The sequence below is a fragment of the Haemorhous mexicanus genome, chromosome 1 (assembly GCF_027477595.1).
Source record: "Haemorhous mexicanus isolate bHaeMex1 chromosome 1, bHaeMex1.pri, whole genome shotgun sequence".
Taxonomy (NCBI): domain Eukaryota; kingdom Metazoa; phylum Chordata; class Aves; order Passeriformes; family Fringillidae; genus Haemorhous; species Haemorhous mexicanus.
Window position 1 is genome coordinate 35,262,052 of NC_082341.1, and position 27,989 is coordinate 35,290,040.

Here is a 27,989-nt window from a genome sequence, read left to right on the forward strand (position 1 = left end):
CAAGTCAGAGGTCAGCACAGATAATAAAGGCCTATTAATATCATCCTTTCACAGTGCTTTTGAATTAACATCAGACAGTTTCACAAACAGAAACATGCAGCTGTTACCTTTTAAATAACTGCCACACCACTTGGCATTCTCATCAGGTTTCCCACAAGCATTTGAGGAAAAAATGGGTCCACGTTGCTTCAGCCTCTGAATTTAAATGGTTGCAGTGAATCCCAAGACAGGCCCATGTGGATCTTGTGAGTGCTGCCTGTGGCACAACCATCGCTGCCACAGAGCCACACAGGTGAGAGATTCAGAGGGAAGAGAGCACAGAAATCACCACCTCCCTGAAGTCCTCTAACTCTGCTCACAGATAAACAACGAACACAGGCACAAATGGTTAAGAAAGCAGTATTTATAAGGAAGCCTAAAGGAATAATGAAGTAACAATCAAAATTACTTTATGTAGCTCACCTTCACTTTAGAATTGAAATGCTGGCAAAGCCTTTGTGAAGATTTTGTAAACTCCAACAGCTCGACAAGAGACTTTGTCATTAATTCTTAGTACATACAAATAAATTATTCATTAGTAGAACTCACATTTGGGTTTTATTATACTCTGTAAAATATACAGGAATCTTGAAGTACTGAAAGAGTGCAGGTAAATACAGTATTCAAGCAGTCACTATTTCTATGTACATGCTCATTAATTCTTCAAAAACCCCACAAAATTATCAAATAGATCAAAATATTGTCCCATGTTTCCACACTATGTTCAGAAAAGCAGCTGTTAATTTACAATATCAAAGATTTCCAGTTTCACAATACAAAAAAAAGGATAAAAATGAAATTGGAATCAGTTTGTAGTAATTTATTTGTACTTTGCCAGGACACGCAAGGATTCCTTGCATGTACATTAACAAATTCATTTGAAAAGTAACAGTTATAGTAAGAGCAGAGCCAAATAAAGAAAATTAATATTTAACAGACAAAACTTCAGCTTACTTATGTCAGTTTTTCATTCTTCAGGCAATTAAAAAAACCACAGTAGTCTGTTATAAATAAAAAAAAAGAGGGCAAGTCTGAACTACATTATAGGGACCTGTTTCTGCTGTTTATTTTCTAAATGGAGCACAACAAAGATACACAGCTCTTCCCACAGACCAGACACTGTACTTTTTTCTCTATTAGGGAAATATACTTTTAAATTCACCTCCCCTCCTCCCTCCCCCCCTGTTAATCTGGGATTTAAAAAAAAAAAAGTGACAGGGATATACAATTTTAATTTTACATACAATTTTATGATGTAAGGAAGTAGATAAATTACTGAAAAGAACTCTCAGTCACAACAGGGTTATCAAGACATTTCAATTTTTTATGCAGTTTCATAGTTTGCAAGTTATTAATGTATTTTTAAATTAAGAAAATTCCATCCAAAACCCAAAAGTTAAAAAAAAAAAAAAATCCGTAACTGTGCAACAATTACTTCTTCCCTCCCACATCTCCCCCCCCACCTTCCTTCCCTTATTACACTGTACATTTTTCACCCTGACTTCACCTTGTTAGCTGGTTTAATTTTAGTATTATAAAAGTATGACAGATCATTTCCATTTCACCTAAAAGAAAAAGTAAAACTTAAAAGCAGATCTGCTTTCTTTTATGGTACATTTAATAGTGTCGGAAGGCTTTCAGATGATTAAAAAAAAATAAAATTCAACATCTGAACCCAAATCTAAGCTTCTTTTCCAGAAGTAATTAAGGTTTGGTTGAAATAACTTCTCAAATAACCTATTCCAGTTTTCACAAAAACGCATTTAATTAAAAAAATCTTTAAGTTATTTGGTCCTTTGGCAATTTGCAGCACAAACAATGCCTACTGTACCAAACTCATTTATTGCCTTCAAAATGGTTTTAGGTTTATTGAGAGAATCTGAATCTAGAATCCTTTGTCTTGTTCATTTACACCAAGCTGGGTGCCCAGTCTGCAGGAATTACTCCCGGCACCAGAAACAGAATGGTAGAATACAGTTAAATAAAACAGTTTTGACATTCTTTATTTTTCTTTTTTTTGCCATGGATTCAAAGTACTTATTCAAGAATTTATGCTTCTTCTGCAAAATATGCTCTTAAAAATCTTCCTAGAGTCTCACAGATTTTTTTTTTTAATATGTAACCACAATAAAAAACATCTTCTCAAAGGTGTGTCCTCCTTCTGTATTCAAACAGCAACAGCTTTCTGATAGGATGAGTCTGACCTTCCAGCGTGAGGGTTCACTCAGACCTACAAAAAGTATCTTCTAATAGGTCTCAGAATCTGAGTCATTGAGCTCATCTTCTTCTGTGTAGGGGTAGCCACCTTCCCTGCCAATGTTGTTGAAAGTACAGTAGGAGCTGTGGTCACTCCTCATGATTGGCAAGGAATCGAAGGTGACAGTTTTTGAGGTGTTGGTGTAATGATTAATGGCATTGAAGGTGAGGGAGGGCAATGTGCTGCTCGATGAAACAGGCATCATGGTGGCCAGGATGAGAGCCAGGCAATCGGCCACGTCCTTGTTGGGCGCGCAGGCCAAAGCCGGCGTGTAACCTACAAATCGAGAAAACAAAACCTTCATTTAAAAGAAACACAAAGTACAAATTTCTCCAAGTTCATACAATCTTTCAGCTGTCAAAGTATTTTATATTGCTTAGCTCCGCACTGTTTAAAAAAACCAAAAAATTGAAATCAATGCATTATCAATTAGTATTTTTAAACTTCTCATCACAAAAACAATCTTGAAATTAATGGGCTTTGCAAAAAAGATGTAGTTGCTTTGTTAAGCAGAGCCAAACACTCTAGGCCAGTGAGAAAAGCCCAGATCTGAAAAAGGTGAGGAAGTCACCTGGCTGAGGAGAGACAACTAAAAGCAGCAAACAGGGATAGGTGACAGCATTCGCTAAAGAGCCCCTGCACAAACTACAGCTCAAACGTTTCTTCATCCAGAATCTCCACCACAGCTGTTCATCACAGACAGGCACTTCAATAACACTGTGCTATCTCAGTAACAAGCTGGCTAAAGGATCAAGGCCAGTCAATTGAAAAGACAAAATGTAATTACTTCATTACAATGGCATGATATACTTCATTACAATATTCGATAATATAAATTAGAAAGCCAATGTCTGATTTCTATTTGCACGGTATCAATTAAGAAATCCAGAGAAGTTTGAGTAAATGCCAGCTGGGTTAGCAGGCTAGAACTTGCAGGGAAACCACTTGGTTGCCCAACTGGTCCAACCAAACTTCTGCCAGGCATTGCTGCTGTGACAACCCCCAAATGCAGGAGGTCTCGGGCTGTGGAATGATTTGCAGTCAGGTCATGTAGCTGTGACATCTCTTCTGGGTTTCTTTGACTCTAATAATCCTCCACCATTGTTCCTTCTGCAGCTTCCCCTTATCTGTGTACTTGCCTCTATTCATTCAATGTCAAGAAAAATGCTTCAAATTCTCCTCAGCAGAGATCTGTGCACTGCTCCTGTCTCAGGCTTAGCCATTTGGATGGTGCCTGAGGGTGAGTTCTGGCACAGGTCTCGGTGCATCTACAGCACCAAGGGAATGTCCTTGGTGGTGCCACTGGCAGCTCTAAAAGCAGGGCAGTTTCCTAAGTACCACCACAGATCACAGCTAATTCTGATGCCAAGAGCAGGACAAGTTCCCCTCCCTGGCTCCACCCTGCAGCATCTCTCACTGTGTGGGACAGAAATGCCCACAATGAGCTCAACAGGAAGACTCATATTCAGGTACATTTGGGAGTCTGAAGTCCTGCACTACCTCGTAGTCCACAAGTTCAACGTGTACAACATCCAAGTATAAAAAGCACACAAGTCATTTTAAATAATAGAAGGCTTTAACGCAAAGTGCATGATAGACTTCTATCCAGACTTTAGGAAGGCAGGGAAAACAAGGCAATGCTCATTCTACCAGCAAGTGTTTCAACTACTTCAAAGGAATCATCTTTATTTTAGGAGTAGGTCCAGATCAAGTTTTAGAATAGAGCTCAGGAGCAGTTACTGTATTGTACAACTGCCCACAGGTATTAAACCAGTAAGCACATTATGGAAAATAACTGTAGCTAGAAATCAAGAAAACAGCAAGCAGGGGACAGTCTTGCAGTTGAACTATTTTTCACTCAGGACAGACCTTGTGCTTGATGCTTTGAACAGAGCAAGACAAGAGTCCCTGCCCAAAGGAGCACACAATCCAAGGAAACACAGATAAGTCAAGCACAGAACGCACCAGCTGACCATGCGATAGGGCCGGACAGAAGTGCAGCGCAGCGGATGTTTTCATTGTTAGTAAGGTACCACAGCACTTAAACAGCTCAGAGTTAACAGTGACAGTCTGCAGAAGAGATACATTTTGAGAGGATTCAGAAGCAAGGGCCAGGGCTCGCCACACCTGGATCATGACTGCATTTCAGGCATGTAAGGCAGAACAGAAGGCTCAGAACTGATACTCAGATGCACACCATTTAATATCTACAGTTGCTGGAGGTTGTATGAAGGTAAGATGACACACAAAGTAAGTTTATTAAAGCTGGTCATATTCAACACCATTCCTTTCACAACTGTGACTTGATAAAAGTTCAAAGAAGAAAAACAAGCAGTCATCTGCTATTTTAAGGGTTTTATTTGTTTGACCCCTTCCCCCCTCCCCCCTTTAAAGACTTCTAGGGTCTTGAATACTCATGTTCCTTCTGGAGCAGTGCATCCTATTTCATCGTAAAAAGGTCAAAGTAAGGATTAGATTAAACAAAATACTTGCTTCTGTTAAAAGTTCTCTGTTCTCTAAAAACTGTGTTTATAATTAATATACAATTATAGGTCTCGAGCTCCTGGCTTTCATAGCAGGAATGACATACCCCAGTTTTATTTCTGCCTTAGACATAGCAGGATGAAGTAACTGCTTACACCACAGAAGACTGACATCTGTGTCCTCCACCACATTAACTTATATTAACTCCACTATATCAAATTCAAATCTATAAGAACAAATTGTAATTTTATGTCACTTAACTGGAGAGTGATAATTCATAAGCCACGGAAACAGCAGATACAAATACTTTATATTTCCTTTGAAGATAATGCTGGTAAATGAACTGACTCCACTGAAATACTCTTAACTCAGCTCTCCTGTAATGGTCCTCATATTCTGCACTTGTACCAGTGTAAGGCTTCACAGAACAACAACAACAAAATATTTACTATCTTCATTTGTAGATGGGGCAATAGAAGTAGAGTGAGTTGGGGCAGCATTCTTGCACAACAAAAAACAAGGGTCTGCATGACGGACACTGATTTAAGGCTGAGGCTCCCCCTGCCCAAATGCAGAGCTGCTCCTTCCCCTGGGGCTTGAAAGTTGCCAGGAAGATGTCCAGAGGAAAATCAGAGGGTTAGTGATGAGGTCAGTGCAATGAGAGTTCTCAGGATCAACTGAATGAGGTATTAACACTGGGAAAGAGATGAGAGTCTGAGGCAGAATTCATCTTATAACTACTTGCAGAAAAATTCCTTCCAGAAAACTGGACATCTCCAATATAAACTAAAATACGAGTTAAATACTCAGGAAAAAAAGAAAACCACTACAAAACAAAACACACAAAGAAACCCCCCCTGAAACGTTGGCTGAGTGACAAAATAAAACTTCATATGGTATCAAATGAAAGAAAAAGCCAATAATTTCTTTTAAGATGGGCAAATTTGCATTAATAATGCCCAATTCCACAGAATTTTTGTAGATGAAGGTGATGGCAGTTTCATCATGACTGGTGCAGAAAAATGGGAAAAAAAAGAAATTTAATAAGAACTGGTACAGAGCTGAGAATGAACTCTTAACACAACCACTTTGGGAAGTATACTGGAAAGTTAATCTTCTGTTTCAGCTGCATTTAGTCTATTAAGAACCAAGAGGATTAGATTTTTTTTCTACGGACATTTGATCTTAAACAAAAATGATCTCACCATTTTAAGAGATGCTACATGACATAAGCAGTCTGACTTCAAATTCAGAGTTTTAAAAATCTTATAAACTATTTATAAACTGAAATGCAGGTAACAGGAGTGATGCTGATTTTTTTTTTCAAAGCTCATATTTTTCAATTATGCTCAGATATAGCAGCAGAGGACTCAGTTTATACAGCTATAGATACAAATAGAGACTGCTTGAAAAAGTCAGTGTAGTTTTTACAGAAAGGACAAATTCAAAGATGAAAAGTGGATCATCACTCCATAATAGCTGAGGCTCTGCTGGTTACATGTTCCATATAAGGAACCAAGACATGTTCCATGTAAAACACTAAAACTTTCTAAACCTAAAATTAAACTCCCATATCATCTAATTCTGTTTGAAATGCCAATCTTGTTTGGCAGATCACTGAACTTATCTGGACTATGCTAAAGTAAGAGAATGTCAGTGTTGTGATCCAAAATATTCCACTGCCTATTTCTTCAGTCAGAAAAAGAATCCACCAAGGCTGCTTGATATAGTCTCAAGGCTGCTTAAAATTTTATAAAGAAAGAAATGCTATTAGAAAGAACCACAGTGAGAAAAATATTAGATAGTGCTCAGACTTACTTTAAAGTTTAAAATGTGAGCAGAATTAAAAAGAAGATTTTTAGATCCAGAGGCTGCCAGGGTACTTTGATACAAAGGTTTTCTCTCTGTTATGTCAAAGATCCATCCTAACAAGGGACTGGCTGTATATGAGAGGCTCACAAAAATGCAAATTTCTCCAGTCAGCATACATGTGATGAGAAGCAAAAAAAAAAAAAAAAAAAAAAAAAAAAAAAAAAAAAAAAAAAAAAAAAAAAAAAAAAAAACCAACCACAAAAAAAACCCACCAAAAAAACCAACAAAAAAATCCCAAACCCAAAACCACAAACAAACAAACAAAACTTTCAGACTTTTCATTTGAGGGAGTTTCTTTTAGCGCTTACTCTTGCCTCCTATTTTAGGCAAGGAATGATCTTTAAGTCACCCATGCCACTTTAAGTAGTGTAATTTGAGAAACACACAGAGAAAGTCAAAGTGAACATTAAAAGACGAAAAACTTTCCAAACTGGAAATATAATTAGAACTATTAATTAGGCACATCACTTTTGGAATAAAAAATAACAAACAAACAAAACAAACCCAAACAAAGTCAAAAGCAAACAATTCATTGCCTCACCCCTCCCCAAATCCCAGCTACTGCTTTCATGGCATAAGAGACAGAGTCTCACGCTTTCAAAAGCACAGCTTTAGAGGACCACAGATATCTTACATGAAAATATGTGAATTTTTTTAGTCAGTAAACCTAATTTTCTTTTGTTTTACAAGATGCAGCATTTATTCTCGTGATAAAGCAGTTACTTCTTACTTCTAAGTGCTGAAAAACTCTGAAGAGCCAGAAGCTTGAGAGCAGTAACTGTGAGCTGTAAATCATACTAGCTTTTAAAAGCTAACACCAATATACCTACTGTGACAAAACGAATAGCAATTCAATCCAGCTTAACAGCTGAAAGTTATATTTTACTTTGAGCGTTATGGTGTTCTGACCATTTTTGGTATGCCAAAGCTAGTGCATTTATAGGTGCATCATAAAACTACTTTTACAGTGCATCATAAAACTACAAATGCAAGCCAAACTTTGCTGTGCTGTGACCTGCATCGTTCTGAAAGTTTTCACTCTCCCTACTTCTGCTGCTTTGCTAAAATGATCCACCACCAACGCATTTTTTTCTGTGAGGGCAACCTACTGCAAGGCTCATCTGGAGTTTCCAGAGTTACTGGCTTTTTAGGGAGTTGAATTTAGAACCACAGTTCCTTACAGGAAAACAAAGTTAGATTTTTCTTACCATTTTCATCTACAGCAAGTACACTTGCTCCCTTCCCTAAAAGCTCTTGAACTACAACCGTTAGTCCATTTCGAGCAGCAACATGCAGAGGTCTGTGAAGACAAGCAAACTCATATATAAACCTTAGAACAAGTCATGAAGTAAGATAGGTAGCTTGCATCTAGTTAAATGTAATACTTATACTTCTATGTTATTTACACATTATACAAATATTGTAGATGTAATAACTAAGATGGGAAACTCAGCAAATCTCTTTTCTTATTGCAAAGAAACTCTAAAATACCAGTTGTGAACTTTCTTCTTTCCATGGCAGCACACAGGGAGGAAGCACTGCTGGTAAAGATGCGCCTGCTAATGGACTTTATCCTGTTAAAAAGTCAGAAACACTTGGCACCCTACTGCTGATAAAACCCCTACTCAACTGCTGTAACAGATACTGTCACATGTGAGAGTAACTGCGTATCACTGCCATCGCTCACTGGAGCTCTAACAGCAGAATGGCAGCCCTTTGCTGCTACATGTAAATACCCATAAGAGATGCAGAAACACTTCATCAATCTGCCTTCTAGAAACCACTATATTCCATTGTGATTAGAGATGAAAAAATATTTCACGGTATAATGCAAGCAAGAAAAGCAGATTACTTTTCAAAACCTCAAACTACTAACCATAAATCAATGTTGTGTGGACTCGCTCTATAAAGGAAAGTGTAGCTTTATCTCAAATATTCTAATTGTATCTTTTTTAAATGCAACAGTTTTTCAAAACTGGTTCCCATTGGCTTAAATAAAACCTTACTGTCACTCAGCAGGAAACAGAATTATCAGCTTACTTCCCTTCTGCTTTATATTGCTCTTCATTCATTCTAAGATTCCTGAAGCTGTTTGAATTAACTATAAACTGGAAACAAATGCCTTACTTATATATCAGAAATGCAAAAGATACAAACAGGAGCAGCTGTATCTATGGTGCTTACATTAAAGTATTAAAAATGCAAGAATTATCACACCCCACAGATATACTGAATAATGTACTGTAATTAAAATAATTTTAATGTAGAGACCAACAATTTTAATGCTTGTCACAAAGAAGGACTTTGTTTAAGCTGTTCAGAAGTCAATTTAGTTATTAAACATTTGCTAAAGCAGTATTATTTAAACAACGGTTAAAACCTTGCAATTTATATAAAACACTTTATAGAGGTGCAAATGTGTACCTATTTTATCCCATGACATCTCTTGATCAAACTATTTGAGCCAAGGCATGTGGGTGGAATTACATGAGCCTGTGGTAGCATACTTTCCCACATCTGTTCCCATCTCCTTTTTGCTTTTCCTTCTCCCAAGACATCCTTGTTTAAAGCCAGAAATGAGGCAATCAATCCTTTCCTGCTTTCTGGTTATTTCATGCTGCCTGAGGTGCACCATGGTGAGCAGCAAAAGCAAAGGAAGAATTCTTACTATTTTAACTCTTTAATTCAAGCAGGTCTCAGGGAATACTTGGAAGCACTGTATGAGCTTGAATATGGCAAGATTACAGAAGGGATGTAAGGCCAGAATAATATGTGAGTTGCTTACAAGTTCCAGTGTAAGTTGTTTTTTGGTGCTTTTTTTGGCTTTTTCTGAATGGTATCACAGGCCATTCCCTAAATGGTCTGTGATACCACTACTGAAGCAGTCTAATAATTCATGTGCATAACTCAGCTACACATTGTGTGCCAAGTATTCCCTGAACACAAACCCATTCTCCAAAAGGAAAAAAATGCAGAAGAGTCATTTTAGTAGCCCATCTTGATTGGTATGACATACCACACATTTCTAAGGTTTCCTTGTGATTTAGGCTAACCAAACAGGTTTAATTCTATTTGAGAGACCATCTTCAGGAAGGTTTAAGAAGAGTGCACTCTCCATGACATTTAATAGACAATAACGTTTCACCCTTGAAACATGAAACAGAAATCAAGCTGAAGAATAAAAGCACACTTCAGGCAGTTATTTTTTTTTAAAGTAGCTATCTTTGAAGACCAAGTCTTAGTTTGCCTCAAGTTGTTAAATGAAGTGATTTTTAACTGAAAAACTGGATAATTTTTAAAATAGAAAAATCTCAGTTTTGCAGGTAATCTCAGTGGATTGCAGTAACTCCACACATGAATCACAATAATGTAAGTTTTATTTATCATCCTATTCACTCACAAGAAAAACATCCAGAGCTGTAAGTATGAGCAAAACACCCTTTCAATTCCAAATTGGTTCAACTCTTGGTACCTATTAACAGTTTAAATTCAATGAGTTTGAAAAAAAAAATCTGAAAAATATTCCTCTTTATGAGCAAGATACACACCAAGAACTCATCTTTCAAACACCCTCCCTGCAGATACGTACGTTTGCAAGGCTGCGTTGGTGGCGTTGATGAGGTTTCTATCCGTAATCTTCTCCAGGATTAACAAGGCACTAGTTTCATGACCCTTAACACAGAACAAACATCTGTCACATAACAAATATTCCCCACAACTTGCTTTGAGTGTTTTCTCAAAGAAACAATACTTTCAAACAGTGCTTGATAACCCAAAGCTCAGCACTGATAAGTCAGACCGTGCACACACCTTGCTGCAAGCCAAATGGAGTGCTGTGTTCTTAGAATTGTCTTGCAAAGTCAGATCAGCCTTAGCACTGCTAACCAGCACCTCTGGGGAAATAAAGACTTTTATTAACTAAAAGCATATTCCTTAAAATCCAAGCAGCAAAATGAAAACAGAATTTTGGCAAAATATATTCACAAGAACATTAACTGTAAGGCTACTTCACCCACAGTAAGATTAACAGAGCTAAGAGCAGAAATACATAAAGCTTTCTCTTTACCAACTGTATTCGTCTGTCCATTTTCTGCAGCCATCATTAAAGGTGTTTTCCCAGAAGAATCTACAGCATTTACTTGAGCACTGTGACCAAGCAGAAGCTGTAGACACTCAACGTGATCTGTAAAAGCTGCTGCATGCAGAGGTGTTCTACAACAGATCAAAAGACAATATGGCCATGTTCAGCCATGCTTTCTACTGTATTCAAAGGGGCATCCCTGCCTGTGATCCTACAAATAAAAATGACTCTGCAGTCTCTCCCACTGATCCTTTCAATCAGTATTGATGGAGTTGTGACTTTATAAAGTCCCTTACTAGGTTCAACTAATGCCACCCACACAGTTTATAATAGAGATTCAATTTGATTCAGAAAAAAAAAAAGATGCATAAAGCTCTATCCACAAAATGAAAAAATTTAAAACGTGCTCTAAGTTGCCTGTATAATAAAAAGTCGATTCAAGTTTACTGAATCAGAAAACCTTCAAAGAATAAAATGGGGGGAAATGAGGAATTAACGTTAAGTAGCAAATACAACCCCCCCAAATGACTGAAGAATTTAGCACAGCCACTGTATGACATTACAGACATTCCTTCTGCATTTGCACTCTTACCTTCCTTTTGAATCTGTTGAATTTACAATACCACCACCTAGTGTATCAATTAACATTTCTGCAGCACCTTCATTGTCATTTATCCTATAATGAATTAAACAGACTGTTATTTACAGAATGATAAATCTTTTGTTAAATACAGCAATGAAATTTATGAAGAATAATTTTGTACTTCCTTACACAGCACAATGCAAGGGACTGAAAGAATTTCCTTCCATTTTCTGAAAAACTTCCTGTTCCAGAAGCAGCTCTACACAACTGTCGTGACCTAAAGCAAATGTAAGAGTTAGGTATTGAAAAGAAGGGAAAAGGTCTAACTATGGCTTACAATGAAAAATATGTATCTAAATTAGATTAAACAGTATTGTATCGAAAATTTCAAAGTAAGACTGGTTATATTCAACAGGGCTGAATATTCAACATTTAGGAACCAATACATTCTTAGAATCCTGAGAATCAAACTGACATGTAATACTGTAAACTTTATGAAATTTATAAGGTACCTCACGCTGTCTGAAGAACATTCAGAACACCTAATTGAATTCTTTACACCTCTGCATTGCAAACTCTTCTGTACATTTTGTCTCCATGAAAACAACTCCATTTGAGGTTTATTTTTGTTCCACATTTAGTTGAAATTATCACCCAGCTGCATCAGCTCAGTAGTTATTCACTTAATAATAATTGGTGAAATGAAGGTTTAATCTCTTACTTCTTGATTTTTCTCTATCATGTCATTCAGAGATGAAATAAAAAACAACCTGTACTACGTTCTAAATGAACACACAGAACAAAATCTTTAGCAAAGGAGCTGACTGATTTTCCTACATTTTAAGCTCTCCCTCACTCTCAAATCCATGAAAAGTCTCAGTGAAGAAAAAAAAAATTCTTATTGAATCACTTTTATATACTTGAGATTCTTATGGCTACCATAGTTGATATGAAGCAAGTTTAATATAGATTTAATCTGAAACCATTCCTCCTTATGAAAGTTATTTTTTGGGATGTGTGTGACACATTTCTATTCAAAAGTATTATGCTGCATTTCTTTAAAGACTCCTTGAGACATAAAACTAAGATAGTATATGACAAAATGTAGGACAAAAGTAAATATCTCTTATGTATTAGTTGTTAATACATTCCTCTACAAGATATCATGTCTGCCATTTTCTCTCATTCCCTAAAAGGAACTGAACGAGGATGGACTTTTTATGTTGCTTTTGGATGAATATTAAGTTATTAATACTTCTACCCCAACATCAACAAATCGATTTAGAGCTGTATTTTGATGCATTTTACCATTATAGCAGGCCCAGTGCAGCGATGTGTAGCCGTGATTGTCTGCCATTGCAGGTGCTGCATCCACAGCAGCAGCTGACTGCAGCAGAGCCCCCAGGACACCGATGTGGCCGCACGCCGCTGACAAGTGGATGGGGGTCCGTCCCCGGCAGTCCCGTAGTAAGGACTTAGCACCATGTTGAAGCAATGCTTCCACACATTCCTCATGCCCAGTAACTGCCTGTGAGAAAGAGACAGGAAAGGGCCAGTTTGAAAACATTCATGCTTGTAAGCCAAGGTGTAGAACTCAAGCAAGCAAACCTCAGGCAAATTCTTGTATTTTTAAGGCGTAACAAAATAAGCTAAATAAGTTGCTATTTTTATTCCTAAAACCAGACATTCTGTTGGGAAAATAGCAATGTATTATAAACTTATATCAGAATATTTTCTTGGAACAACACTGAATGAACTACTAATCTCTTGGGCTCATTCAATTGTCTTATCTGGCAGACACTATAAACAAAATATTTGGCATGTGGCGAGTATCGCGCTTTTCTTCCTCCCATTAACACTACCTTCCCCCCCCACAAAAAACTGTACTCTGGGTCCTCTCCAGTCAACACTTTACAGCAAGATTAGCAGGTTCTAGAAGTCCAAAGAAATTCTGAGGGTAGATAGTAAACAGGCAGAATGCGCCTTTTGAATGCCACTAAAAATACAACTAAAAATTAAAATGGCAAGATGAGAATAATAAGACATTAATTAACACTGCATATTAAGTCTTTATTTGAAATTAGCATGTAGGAAATTGGACATGAAAAAAAGGGAATATTTTCTTACCCCTCTATGTAATGCTGTCCTGCCCCACTTATCTTTGGCATCTACATTTGCTCCTTTGTTAAGGAGTGAATAAACACAGTCGGTGTGCCCATTGAGAACTGACAACATCAGAGGAGTCCTAAGCGGAGACAGAAATAAAGTGGAAAGTTACACTTGGAAATTTAACAGACTAGCACTCAGCTCAAGCACAACAACTGCTATCCTTCCACTCAACACTGTTAAGATTTACATCATCAATGACCTTCCACTCATTTGCTTTTTAGATTTGAGAAAAATAAAAAAAACATGCCCCAGTTCAGAAGTCTTGATTAAGTAACTAGAATCCATTTTCTCAGCATCTGGGCAGTAAGACACATTTTAGTTTCCTCCCAACTGAACATTTTTCACTCTCAATTTCACGATTATTGCAATAATTTCCTTTTAAAATAAGTTAAAAATAACTTAAGTATTTGGTTTTTGCTTTTACAAAATGCAATAACTTATGTAGAACAGAATGTCCATCATTTAAACTCACTGTCCATTTCCATCTTGAATGTCCACTGCATTCTGTGGCTCTGCATTTCCTATCAACAGCCGCAAACATTCTGAATGACCATTTGTAGCTGTAAAACATGATAAAAATATGGGGCTTACATTAATTGCCTTTGAGTAGAGAGCTCAAACAGAATGGTAACCTAACTGCTCAGACCAAAGCTTGAAAACCCACTGTACAATTTTACCATTGTTATACCTTAAATTAAAAAATGAATACTAGGAAATTTCAGAAATCAGGTATTCTCAACAGTGCAGTGTTAGAAACAACTGATTCCAACTATCAACTGCCAACAGATTTTATGTGTATATATATATATATATATATATATATATATATACACGAGGTTGCATATATTAAAAGTAATTGGAATATATGCTTGTACAACACACACAAGAAGGAACATTAAAATATAGGAATTAGCATAATTTTTGCTTGTTTTAAGGCACTGGGAAACACATACCTAGCAAATCATAGTCAGAGTTTGTTAGCAAGTGTAGCATGCACATAGTTATAAAATAATAATGGAAATCACATTTAGAAAGGGGAAGGAAATGTAATGCATAGATGTAATAAACCAAGCAGTTAAAAAAAAGGAAAATGAACAAACAGAAAATTGAGAAATCTCATTTAAATACAACTCATGAAAGATAAATGATTGCTTCTTGGAAGGGAAATTATTTCTGACCTACAGCTGCAGTATTCAGTTCACACAAGCACAGTGAAAATTCATGTTTCTGTAGCTGACAGACATGCTAACACAAGCTGGGAAAGCTCAATCAAATAGAAGAATGCAGCTCATGGACAACAAATCAAGTGGTTAGAATGATGATGTTTTGTACATAATGCTCTTTTTAACTGCAACACTTCTGTAACACCATTACTATAAATGTCAAATTTAATAAGCCTATTTTTAATGCGAGGGGAAAAAAAAAGACTCCAGTGTGGATTCTAGACTCAGAGAAAGGCAGGCCTAGAGATGTTTTCTTGGAAAGTCAGCAAGAAAACACTGCAAAGGATTGCTGTTATTTTGAAAATGCTCAGGAGTCATTTAAATCCTTGGAAAAAAATCAAAGTAAGTTTTCATGTCTCTTCTCAAACTGCCAAAATTCTCCAAGACTCCAGTCATTTTTAGAAGCATTTTACTGCCAAGACAGGCAAGGCAATTTGCCTTTCTAAATTTGGGCCTGCAGCTCGGGCTGCGTGAAAGACGAGGAGAGAAGGAGGGACATGTCACTGCACCTGTCAGCACAGCCAGCTGAATGGACAAGGACAATGCATCCTTCCAGATGGAAGTGTGGAACAGCACTCTTGGACTCCACTGGATTATTGGATTAATCCTGGTTCCTGCCTGCAACTCTCTTGCTACATGTTTCTCAGCATACCATATACCTTAAAAGTCATCCTCTGTTCCTAAATACTATTTTTTAGAACATTAATGACAGAGACTTCTAAACAGATTATACACTTCAAAGGTCAAAATTTTAGAGGTTAGTAGCTAGCACATACCTGCAGCATGAATTGGGGTCCTCTTTACAACATAATCTTTCACCAGGATTGATGCTCCCTGATTAATGAGCACATCTACACATTCCACGTGTCCCTTAAAGGCAGCAAGATCCAGTGGTGTCCTTCCATTGTTATTTCTCACATCAAGGTCCAGCAGTGACTGTACCAGCACTTCCAGAGCTTGATGGTGGCCGTGATAGGCCTACAAGAATAAGAAAATTCTTCAATTTTCCCGTCCTTAACATTTTTCCCTTTCTTGCCAGAACTACATAAATGAAACTGTAAAGAGACTATCCTTACTTTAGCGTGCAAAAGAGCAACTGATGCAGCACAGAAGTAGTTACAACAGTTACAACTCATTTAAAAACCCCACAATTTCAGCAAGAAGGTTGGTGGTTTTTTCCTATTTTATCCTTTCAGTCAGCAACTGCAACTACTCCCAGAAAATCATCTGTCTTCAATCTACATAAAGAACAGTATTTTGACTACTGCACAATGTTTCATCACTTTATGTTGTAGTTACATCATCCTCAGGTTATTTCAAGTGAGGAACATAAGCAAATTTAAGTAATTTCTTTTGGCTTTTTACATAAAATATTTTTTAAAAAAGCACCTGTAATAAGAATGAAGTACAAATAGCTTTCATTTACCGTTTACCACTATCAAAGATTATTTTTTACTTTGTAGATATTTATGTACTGCATGAGACTGTATTTTCAGAAAGTACAGAGTGGTTTTTCAATTGCTTTAAATTCAGTGAAAAGATCAAAGCTACACATTGAGCTGGTTACTCTGTATTTTGAATATTTTTTTATAGACAGAATTTCATCACTGTCCTACATTACTCCTTGTGCAAATCTTTCCAAAAGTATTGAGGATAAACATTTCTCATACTAAACAATTAGGAGAGTAAAACAATGTAATGATTAAAAAAGTCATAATTACTTATAGAACAAGTCTTATAAAAATTTCATTAGCGCAGATTTTAATTAGAAGATTCCACATGAAAGCTGTTCCATGAAGCAAATTTCAAGTGAAATGCAAAAACCATCTTGTATACCTCATTCAGGAATATTAGTACATATGTTTGCATTTTGTTTATTAACCTATTTTGAAAAAATCCAGAATGAATAAACCTGTACAACAACTGTTTGCTAGCAGATGAGCTGTCATCACTAAAGAACTGAGAACTTACAGCTAAATGCAGTGGACTTATAGGTGCTCTGTTGTCTGAGTCATTCAGCATGTCAGTACCTGATGTTTCCATCAGCTTAGAGAGAAAAAGTCAGAGTGAGTGCAAAACACCCTCACCTTTGAAAACATTCAGCAATAATTGCTACAGTTTGCCATATACACAGAATGAAAAATAAAGGAGAAAAAGTAGGAAGAATAGTATAGAATTACAGATGTCCTGATCTTCAACATTTTACAGTCTGAATTCACTGCAACATCTCCCCCATATTCATGTTTCAACCCCAGTAGTTTAATTTTGCATAATAATGCAATAATTCAATAAGAAACAAAATCAAAATTAGTATTTTTTTCTGAAGCAGCGATATGAACGATGAATACAAAGGGAAGACAAGGAGAGGTGACAACAGCAGCAGGAAATAAACCCCCAAACATCAGTCAAGTAAGCATTCTGATTAAGTGAAAAGTCAGCAGAAAACAATATGAAAGGCCAGACAGCAGGATGGATTTCTCAGAACAGGAAAAAATGGACTCAAAAAAAGCAAAAGCATTATAGCATTAAAATATCTATGAATATACATTTCTATTTGTGACTTTAAGATGTGTTCTGAAGTTTTACTTCTGGGTCTTCTTCAAGACCATATTTAATTAAGTACATTAGTAAAATTAAAACATTGAAAGTATTTGAAGAACACCAAATACATTCAAATTACATTTTTATTATCGCACATGTATAGCATGGTCAACCAACTGTTAAAGTAAAAAACCACATGGCTTTAAAAAAATTTCCCATTTTAAAATTGTAAAATCCAATTAAATCTAAACTGTAGCTGAAATTAAATAATACATTCATGCATTGAAGAAATGGTTGAATAAGTCTAAAAAATAAGCAGTATTTTTAAAACTACATGTTCCTTTTTGCTCTATAGTAGTACTTAAAAAGTGAGAAATAATAGACTTACAACATCTAGAGGCGTTTCACTTGCAATCTGTAATTAAAAACACCCAAAATTCATGTTTGAATACATTTAAATATAAAAAATTTATTTTAATAAAAATACCGAAGTTGTATAAGACAACATATCAAATAACACACATATTTTTGCAAAGGGAGCAATAAAAAAACTAACTATGGCTTTATTATCTGCAATTCTATTCTGTGGCCACTAGTTACTGTAACTGCATGAACTATTTTATAAGGCACCCTTTCTTTACAGGTTTTCCCCACATTTTAATTTGCTCCTTTCAAATGACATTCATGAAATTTCTGAAAGGTTCTGAGTGGGATAACTTGTGGTTATTTAATTACAGCCACAAGTAAAAAAAAAAAAAAAAAAAAAAAAAAAAAAAGTGTATTTTAAATTAAGACACAAAACGAAACTAATATCCCACATCTTCAACCAGTTGTCTCGTCATCTCATCATGAGAATTTTTCATCTTTTTAAGCCAATATCTAGCATCCTAGCTCCTCACCTTGCTTCTATTTTAGGAATACCAAACGCTTAAATTTATCTACAGGCTGCAAACCAGTATTGACCCAGCTGTCAGCCAAGGTGGAGAAATCCCCTGGCCTCTCCAGCACACCCTGTAAGAGCAGCAGTGACCTCTTTCATCCAGGATATGTTCTCTTACCAATTCAAGACACAAGCGATGACCGTAGGCTGCTGAGTAATGAACTGCATTGTATCCTTGCTTGTCTCGGATCCCAGGGTTGGCATCATTTCTTAGCAAGTATTCCAGGCACCTATTCAAATTGACATATGCAACCATGTATCTAAATGCTGAATTTCAACTTAATGCTAAGTGATAAATTGTTCCAATTCAACTGGAAAATAGAATACAGCACACAGGGACACTGATTTAATGTACAATATTGGCTAGGACTAGAGAAAGCTACCTCATTACATCAAACATAAAGGTCAATCACAAAGCTTCAAAATTTGAAATAATCCTTCTCTGCAGACATCCTGCATCTTCTGAGTTATCTGACTTGGTTAAAACTAGTATTTCATGGCTATTTTCCTCCTAACTAACACAACCGCAGTTACCTTTGCTAATATCAATGCATTTTGTATGCTTTTCTGCATTAATCCCTTCTTCTGTATGTTATATGCAAAGAAGAGAAGCAGATCTTCGTGGTAGCATACAAGAATAACACACACACACACACTCTTCCACTACCAGACACAATGTTTAACATTTGTTTATACAGTAAATACTCAGTTGTTGTCATACAAGTATCTTACCATTCCTTACTTCCACTAGACAAATTTATAGGGCAGAATATGATCAGCCCAGTTTCAACCACACTCAGCCAGGAGCATGGGAAATGGGGGACTCAAGTCAGCTCACCTTCTCCCTAGTTTTCTGTTTTAAGAGACTCCATGTGTGCACACTAATGATTGCAAGCAATAACCCTGCTGTTTCATGCTTTTATGTTGTCTATCATTTCAGCAACATTTTCCAAAGTCATTATTATGACCTTGAACTTGCTGGTGAAGATATTCATTATTCTGAAGTGTACAACAGGTCAACAGCCCTTCTTCTCTCTGGGATCACTAAATACTTCCTTATCAGAGGTGCACTTTCACTTCCATAATTTTTTGCCCAGCATAAACAAGGACTTAGTATGTAGTGAACAAGGTAAAATTTCTTGAGTTTTCAAGAATAACATATGTAACATAAGATGCAAGTAACTTTAAAACTAGATCAGTATAGCTAATAAAAAGCTACTTGTTAAGCATTTCTATGTTTTTAATCAATCAATTCAGGTTTTATTTGTCGAGTAAATAAATGCCTAGACTTCATTAATGACAACTGTGCTTGCATGTTTTTGTTTGAATTAAAATGAGATTTAAGAAAACTCAAAGACAAATCAATTTGTCTCATTAAGTAAGAATTAAAGTTCTTCATTTGTCCAATCATCTAACGTTTTTTAAATTTGGATCAGTAATTTTGTGTTAGCATTCATGGGTGATTAATAAATGTTACATTTCACTGGCTTTAGCTACCTAAATTTCTAAGATACACTAAATACACAGCACAGAGCCAAGTCTGCTAAAAATCCTCAAGTACCCAATCTTTCCAGATAATTATTTTCAATGTTTTTTTGCATCCAAGGAGAGATTACTCCTGCATCTTTCACATAATTAACTGTCCTCAACAGATCTCTTAAAGAGGATATTAATCAAACTTTCTGAAAGAACAGGTAAATTAAATTTATTTCTAATATTTTTTCTTTATTTATTTTATTTATTTTCCATTAGAAAAGTATAAATAGAAGCAATATTCTTTTTCTCCTCTAAGACAAAATTATGAAATCATGCTTTTCTCTCTAGTTTTGTTAAAATGGGGCTTAGTAGTGTTTGTTCCAGATCAAAAGCATAAGTTCCAGATACAAAAGAAATACTTTCAAACAGGAATAAACTGGAAAATAATTTTCAACAAAAACATCCCTGTCTTTAGAGATGTATGAACAAACACCATAAAATTGCACATAAATATTTTTGGAATTTTATTTAGATGGTTTCCTGACATGTTTTTTCCCAGGCTTTATATTCTGACTCCAGTAATCATATTTAACTTCATTCCTGTTTTTAATGAGCTGAGAACTACTGGTTTTCCAGCTGTTACTACTCATCTTGGTGCATCAGTATAAAAAGCCTCCCCTCAGGCCATTCTGCTTTGCAGCATGCCTTCCAGAGACCCAAATGTTAATGAGAAGGGCAGCAGCCCATGGGCTCCAGAGACAACACTTTGAGTTACCTCCCAAAGCTCTGCAGTATTGTCATCATCACTCCTGCCCATGCCTTTTGTAAGACAGATGGCAAAACGATGTCATCTGAAGAACCATTACAGTTTGGAGGTTTTCAGAGCAACTGTGAAGCTAAAATTAATCCTAGCTCAACTTGTAAGAGGGCAATTAAAGTAAAATTATCTCAGCAAGCTCCAGCAGGAATTGAAATTATTTCTAAAAAGCAGCAATTTAATTTTGAAATCTGGCTTAACATAAAAAAGGCACATTGTTCAAATATAAGTTAAATGGCCATAAAAGTATTCTTTATTTAGCCTTCAAAACCCAGTCTGAGTTATACACCACCTCATTCTTATTGCTATCTCACCCTTTAAAAGGTGCTGTATTAAAAAAAGGTGATTTGGCATGAAGAAGCACTTCTCCAGGGAAGGTGTCACTGTGTGCATGTGGAATGTGCTGCTGCACACCATGACCTGCATATGTGAGTGTGTGCACAAGAAGCAACGCTCTTCTTGTCTCCTGAATATATTCAATGTCTGGAGCTTAAGTAATCATCACTTTGGTGCTACCTATAGACACTCTGCATATAAGCATCTAAGTCTTTAATACATATGTCAAATATAACCATAGGTTAGAAAATAAACACATGCAAGAGATCAGGGGATTTATGAAAGATTCTGGATGCATTTCATTAATAAAAGTATAGCCACATCATAAAAATTTACACTACCAACAGATAGGCATGTTTGGCATTACAGCTGTGATTTACTCAAACATCAAATAGACAAAGCATCTTATATTGAAATATCAAGTTAATATCCATCCTTCATCAGAATTTGATTTTAAGGGAAAATGACCCTACTGCCCACAACTAATTTAATAACCCCCACAAAGGATATTTATTCAACCACTACACAGTAGATAGGATTAAGAACTCTATTCCCAATTAATTCCTGATTTAGGACATCTGCATTATAGGACATAATATTCTTACAATACATTTTCCTGCTGTTCAGTTTTTTCCTCTGAAATATTTGTTACATCAAGCCTTTTACATACAATGCACACACCTCTGTCAAGTTTAATATTTAAAAATACAAGAAATGCATTTGGCAAATCTGAAGGCAGAACACACACGAAATTCACAGCTCAAATGTTCCTAATGAGAAAGGCTTTAGTACAAAGCATGCCACTTACTTCCCATCTGTGTCTGATGCAGCTGCATAGTGCAGAGGTGTACAACCCCTCTCATCAAGGTCATTCACACTAGCTCCAGATCCCACAAGGGCAAACAGGCACTGATAATTACAATTGGCAGCAGCATAATGGAGTGGAGTTCTTTAGTACACATTTAAATAAAAAGTACAATGGTAAATAACAGCAAAATAATATTATAGAGACAGAAAAAGCAAAATAAAGTGAAACTTAAATCCTCCTTACATTTTTAAGTAAGTATTTGTGGTGAAGAATGCATCATCACAGTATTAAAGAATAGGGCCACTTTCTAGGGACCACTTAATAATGCTGAACTATATATAGTGGATTTATTTGCCAGCCAAAATATGCACAAACTTCATATTAAATGAAGTTTTTTTTGAATTTTCTTGTGTAGACTTAGAGAGGGAAATCCAGTTTACATTAGAAATACTATTTTCTGTTAAGTAATTTTAAGCCACGTGGAAAAATACAGACAAATCAAAAACTGCACAAGAACTAAATATAGTACAAATAAAATACAACAATTGCACAAACAGACCTTTTTAATAAAAACCCACAATTTTGCCTAAGAGAGGAAAACATTACTATTTATTTTTATCTATACTGACATAGCAGAAGCACTGTTACATATACCTTGTCTTCTTGTAACAAAACCATGAAATATTAGTATTAATGCATAATCTCAGGGAAAACTTATATATAAACAATTCTCTAAATACGCCAGTTTAGCTAAAATTTAAAAAAGACCGATATTACTCAGAATTTCATTTTCTATTTTTAAAGAGACTGCAGCTATAAATATCTTGATTTTGAGAAGACAGTCAGGCTCTTTGCTCTCCCTTAAAATGTATTTTTTCCATTTCTCCCCATTTTAAAGTAATATTTTCCAACTCCTGAAAAAATTCCTCTATATAACATGAACGTTACACCAAAATCCAACCCAAACCAAAAGGAAACCCCAACTTTCGATGACAAAAGTTGTGACAGGTGGTTGTTCCTTTCTCAGGAAATAATAGAAGTGGAATTTAAAGCAAAATACAACTTCATACATAACTTTTTCTTTAAGTCCCACTCCTGCCCTTCACATCCCAGAAAATCATATTTTCCATGATGTGACGTGAGATTTTACATGAGTACTGATCCTGCCATCTAAACTGAAATAATCATATATTAAAAATAGAAATTAATGTCATTCCAAAAGAGTTCAGAGCTCAAAAAGGGAAGCAGAAAGGGATCAATACTGTGAAATGAAAAAGGTGAGGCAGTTATAATAAAATACTGGGTATATTAATAAAAGAGCTTTGAAATAGCCACAGATGTACAGATTTGACTAATACATTATTTGGAAAACATTAGTAATGTCCTTGGATGAGAGCAATTCAAACATATTAGATCCATGTTATAAGGAAAGAAGGTTCACAAAAATTACAGTTGAATATGAAATTCAGTCTTTAAAAACAAGGCTAAACACCTACCTAACAAAACAGTATTACAAAATATGTTCGTGACTTTTGAGAACATATGCTGAAACCCAGTTTGTTAGAGACATCATATCACAAAAAAACCATTTAAACTGGAATCCAGACTTGGCCACATATCAATAAGCTGCTACTGCAATATTTTTAACAGCCCTTTCCAATATAAAAATCTGGAATGTCTTACCTTCCAAATCTGTCCTTTTTGTTGAAGTCTGCACCAGTATTTAGCAGAAGATTTAGGCACTCCAAATTCCTATTAAATTAATACACTATTACTTGTGATTGCAAATTTCATTTCATTAATATTGGCCTCTACAAATATCAGAACTACAACACACATGAACATCTCATATGTTAAGTTTAATGGAACCGAACTATAATGTGTAATTTTTGATATATACATTTCTGTATGTAAAATCGATTCCATAATTTATGGACCAAACCGATAAAGAATATAAATTATTTCAAGACCACATATATAAATATAATTGATACCAATTGGCATGCATAAAGCACATAAACATGAACCTAATTCAATAAATCAATTCTTATAAACAAGCAAACAATAACACCTGCATGTCACATGCTTCTGCTACCAGGATTCCAGCACAGAGGCAAGATTTTACTGCATATTTTTAAGGCCAAATGCAAGTTGAAACATAGATATTTTACTTTTTAGTGTATCAATTTTCAATAAAAATATGATCATCATAATAGATATACTATATTGTTTATTGTTTAAACACTATTTTTGGTAACTTTCCTAAACTGGACATGAGTGAGGGAACGTGTCACAAATTATTTGGTTTTTATATAAAGAGGTAGCATTTTAACTTCTATCACTTGCAACAAGGATGTACCTAGCAAGTACTTTTGACTTAGAATGATTACTTAACAGTATTACTTAAACAACATTCAAACAGAAAAATGAAAATATCAATATCATGGAGTTCTTGTGTCCCACAAAGTGTATCATGAAATTTATTACCCAATTCTTCCAGGCAATTTTGAGTAGTTGCTATAGAAAACCTACAATGCAATAACAATAATCAATATGGATCACAACTCAAGTGATGAGCAAGTAGTTCTGACTACTTCATCCACCTAAACTCTGGAATTTAATTATTGCTTTTATTTTATTTAGACTGACCTTTTATTTACGGATTTGGTAAAACAAATTTCCCAATGTTGCTGTTCTCTATCTCATGTCCCACAGTGATCTGAAGTGGGCATGGAATCTTTGAATGCTGTAAATTCTAAAAATTTTATCATCATCCATGGGAACTAAAAAAAAAAGAATCGGTTCATCCCCAAACATAAATCTAATGTAAGACTGATGACACTTGGACACTGTACTCCAGCAATTACTTATTGAGCTGAACAGTTAATTAATTTTTTGTTTGCAGAGAGAATCCATCTTGAAATTATTTTCATGTTTACGTAAGTTCCAAGGGGAAAGGGCAGGAAAAACAGAGAGGAGATAATAGAAAAAAAAAGAACAAGAATGATCAGCAATTGAAAAAGAAATACTGAATATGAAAGCATGAATGCTTTTTTACACACCCTCCAGCTGCAGCTGCATGAAGACAAGTCCTGCCAAAGTCATCTGGTGTGTCAATGTCAAAACCTACAAAGCAAATATTTTGTAAAATCATTATGTAACATCACCTTTCACAAAACTGCTGTCATCTGCTGTTAAGAGAAATGCTTGCTAAGCAAACTTAACAGCTATTTGCAAAAGAGCACTCAAGCATTAAAAATTACTTCATTTGAAACATGTCCTTGCTATTTCCAATGTTTTGAAAAACAGGCACTTAAATAAAACTGAAAGGGGTGAGGTAAAAGACAAGTAGCTGCACTAGGGCTGTGCTCTTTCTCATTCTATTTTCCTGCTAATATTTCAGTGCCATTTACTATTGAATATAAGATATATGCAGGTCATATGAAAATTGAGGAATACGGTAGAATTTATCACTGTTGTGCAGAGATTATTAATTTTTGGGGATGTCAGTATTACTAAATATAGGAACTACTTAAATTTAATCCTTGAGTTTAGTGCTTTATTCCCAAAGAAAGAACTTTATTGAGTTGGAGTGATGGCTGCAAACAGCAGTTAATTACAGAGGGGCTCTTTGCAGAACACTGGAGTTTTCTCTTTCTGAAAAAGTTCAGCTGTGGAACTTCAAATCCAAGATCACAAACACTAGCTGTGTAATTCCATATCTACCCGTATATTTTGACAGAAAGATTACTATTTAAATCAGGTTTCAAAGCTACATTTCTGGTTTGAGAAAACTATTATGCTCTCATGAGAGTTTTGCTTTTCTGTAATGGAATTTATTTACTAAATCTCCATTTGTGGTACCTAGGAATGCTGGCTTTTTTTTTTTCCTTTTAAGAACTGTTCAACAACAATAGATAATGAACAACATAAGACACGTTATTCAAAAATACTATTATTTCAAGACTGTTTTCCTACTCCATATCCCCTAAAACAGGTTTTGTATGCACCACTATGCTTTTATCCCATTTCAACAGGGAATGCTCTAGAGCAAATAATTTAGGAGAGTTTACTAGTTTGGTTTGAAGAATAGCCTTTGATGCCATTCCACATCCCTAAGTTGCTTGCCTACCATCACTGACTACTTGAATGTCATTCAGTACTGGGACAAGGCAGATTGGTGACATTTTGTTTAAGTTTGCACATGAATATAAATGAATTTAAAAATCAGAGATCTTTCATTTACATAAAAGAGACATCTCCCAACCCCAAAAAGGACACATACTCTGCACATACCAATCCCCACACCAAGGGCACATCCTAAAAGCTCTCAGCAGTATGTTGTCTTTCTAGCCAGAAGACTGAACATACTCTTCAAGTCCTTATCTGCTTCAGGCTAGATTTGCATCCAAGTTTTCTCAATTCATGTAAAAGCCACAGAAACCACTTGCAATTTCTCCACATGATTTCCTTTGTCATACTGAACCTCAAGTAAGGGCACAGCCAGCACCACAGCACGTGCAGGAAGGAGAAAGAGCCAGTATCCCTCATTTTGAACACATCCAATTGAAATATTGTCAACTATTGGACAGTTCTTTCCTGAAGTGATTTCTTGCAAGTTTGCCCATGACAGGACAGTAAATAAAAAAACCTTTCCAGTAGGTAGCTTTAGTTATACTCCTCTAGATCTTCTCCCAGTCTTCCCTAATGAACAGTATAAAGCTGGGGAAGCAACTTCTTATGCTTCCTTTCCCCCAACTCTCTCCTCCTCACTTATATTTTTTCAAAAAACATTAAGTGTCTTCAGATTTATACAGAATCATTTAGTTTATTCTTCTTCTTCTTCTGTTCCAGAAGCTTCATTTGGATAAATCTACTTTCTCAGAATTGCAATGGTTCAAAGAGCTCTAGAATTCACCCAAGATTCTGGCCAACAAGAGAAGTAATGACCTTCCAACAACCACATCTTCAGGGAGGAGTCAAACATCAAAAGAAAAGTGCAGTTTCCATTGCTTTGCATTAACAACATAATAAAAATGCAACAGTTTCTTAATATAGCAGTCCACAGAGTCTTCAGAGCTATTAGGTGCCCACTACAGGAACAGATGGGAATAGACTGATCTGTATTAAGCTTAAGACGTCATGGAATAGAAATTGGATGCTCCATAAAGTAATAAAAAAGATTATCAATCTATCTTTCTCCTTGAAGTTCCATTATAGTTTAAACCAGTCACCCCACCTCTACGGCCAACTCAAAATGCACAAACACAATATTAAAGAAATTATAAATGTATTATTAAAATTTGGATTTTTTTTAAAAGTTATGTCTACAAAAGTTTGCATTCACTTTAACTATGGACTGTCCATTAAAAAACAAGCATTGGCCCCAAGGTACTAGTAAACTATAAGGATTTCTATGCATCACTAAATTAAGATTTAATTAAAAGCCATTCTCTGAAATACACAATGAAGTACAAAGCACCTTTTAAGAATTTAAAAGTGTCCTACCTGATGAGAGAAGCTTTCTGCAGCAGTCTGAAAATCCACTTAATGCTGCCAAATGGAGAGGAAACATCCCATGTATACCCCGCCTAAGATACACCATAATCAGGTATCACAGTTTCATTACAATTAAAATAACACAAACATGATTGTGTGCCAAAGTGCACATGCATGGTGGGTTCAGCAAACCACCTAATTAGACTACTGAGCTAACTTCACATCTCAAGCACTTCCTTCCAAGCTATCAGCATGCATTACCAGTGCAACAGTCTATTAAAACTTTCAGAGCTTTTACTTCAAATACATTACAGAAAACTATTTCTCTTTGTTTTGGTACAAATTGTGATATACTGACTAGCTACTTACAAGTACAACACAGCATAATAAACAAAGTATTTCCTGTTGCAAGTTGAAGATGATATTAAAAATTGCACTAGTTCTGTTAACCTAATAAATACACTTCTAAATTATGTCAGCTTGCATTCATGTCAGTAAAGTTACCTACTTTGCAGTGTCAGCACCACTCGTGATCAGAGTGTTGATTAATAGCTCATGGCCATATCTAGCTGCTATATGCAAAGGGGTATTTCCATTCTTATCTTCACAGTCTATTTCAGCTCCTATAATAAAGAGCAATTACTAAGTAAGGGTATATGTAGGCATACAGATAATTAGGTACTTTGTTAGAAAAATAGGATTGATGATCATTTAAAAAACATTATTAATTGTCAGTGACTGACTAGTTTGGATTTAAAACTTATATAGATTTAGTGGGAGAGAAAAGCATTTAATTACGTAACCTTATGGACAAACTGGATTATGGAAAAATAACCCGGGTTGTTTGATTGGAAAACAAATCTA

The 27,989-nt window shown here is 35.5% G+C and overlaps 1 protein-coding gene across 6 annotated transcripts in view; it reads right to left on the reverse strand.

The window, feature by feature from the left end:
- Positions 1 to 838: 838 nt before the first annotated feature.
- The window catches only part of ANKRD28 (ankyrin repeat domain 28), a 119,737-nt gene continuing 92,586 nt past the window's right edge, over positions 839 to 27,989 (reverse strand). For 3 of the 6 annotated variants that reach the window (XM_059845657.1, XM_059845652.1, XM_059845645.1), the window contains 19 exons: positions 27,634 to 27,748; positions 27,135 to 27,217; positions 24,689 to 24,752; positions 23,310 to 23,378; positions 21,627 to 21,767; positions 18,308 to 18,419; positions 17,638 to 17,664; positions 16,680 to 16,754; positions 15,485 to 15,686; positions 13,958 to 14,045; positions 13,444 to 13,561; positions 12,625 to 12,844; positions 11,506 to 11,593; positions 11,326 to 11,409; positions 10,719 to 10,864; positions 10,463 to 10,545; positions 10,242 to 10,324; positions 7,861 to 7,952; positions 839 to 2,572 (listed from right to left, as the gene is read on the reverse strand). In XM_059845657.1, the coding sequence (XP_059701640.1) occupies positions 2,286 to 2,572; positions 7,861 to 7,952; positions 10,242 to 10,324; positions 10,463 to 10,545; positions 10,719 to 10,864; positions 11,326 to 11,409; positions 11,506 to 11,593; positions 12,625 to 12,844; positions 13,444 to 13,561; positions 13,958 to 14,045; positions 15,485 to 15,686; positions 16,680 to 16,754; positions 17,638 to 17,664; positions 18,308 to 18,419; positions 21,627 to 21,767; positions 23,310 to 23,378; positions 24,689 to 24,752; positions 27,135 to 27,217; positions 27,634 to 27,748 (2,177 nt within the window). In that variant the 3' untranslated portion in view covers positions 839 to 2,285. Of the gene's footprint in view, positions 2,573 to 6,598; positions 6,735 to 7,860; positions 7,953 to 10,241; positions 10,325 to 10,462; positions 10,546 to 10,718; positions 10,865 to 11,325; positions 11,429 to 11,505; positions 11,594 to 12,624; positions 12,845 to 13,443; positions 13,562 to 13,957; positions 14,046 to 15,484; positions 15,687 to 16,679; positions 16,755 to 17,637; positions 17,665 to 18,307; positions 18,420 to 21,626; positions 21,768 to 23,309; positions 23,379 to 24,688; positions 24,753 to 27,134; positions 27,218 to 27,629; positions 27,749 to 27,989 lie in introns of those variants that run through there. The other 3 variants (XR_009486397.1, XM_059845660.1, XM_059845661.1) reach the window with 3 other exon arrangements.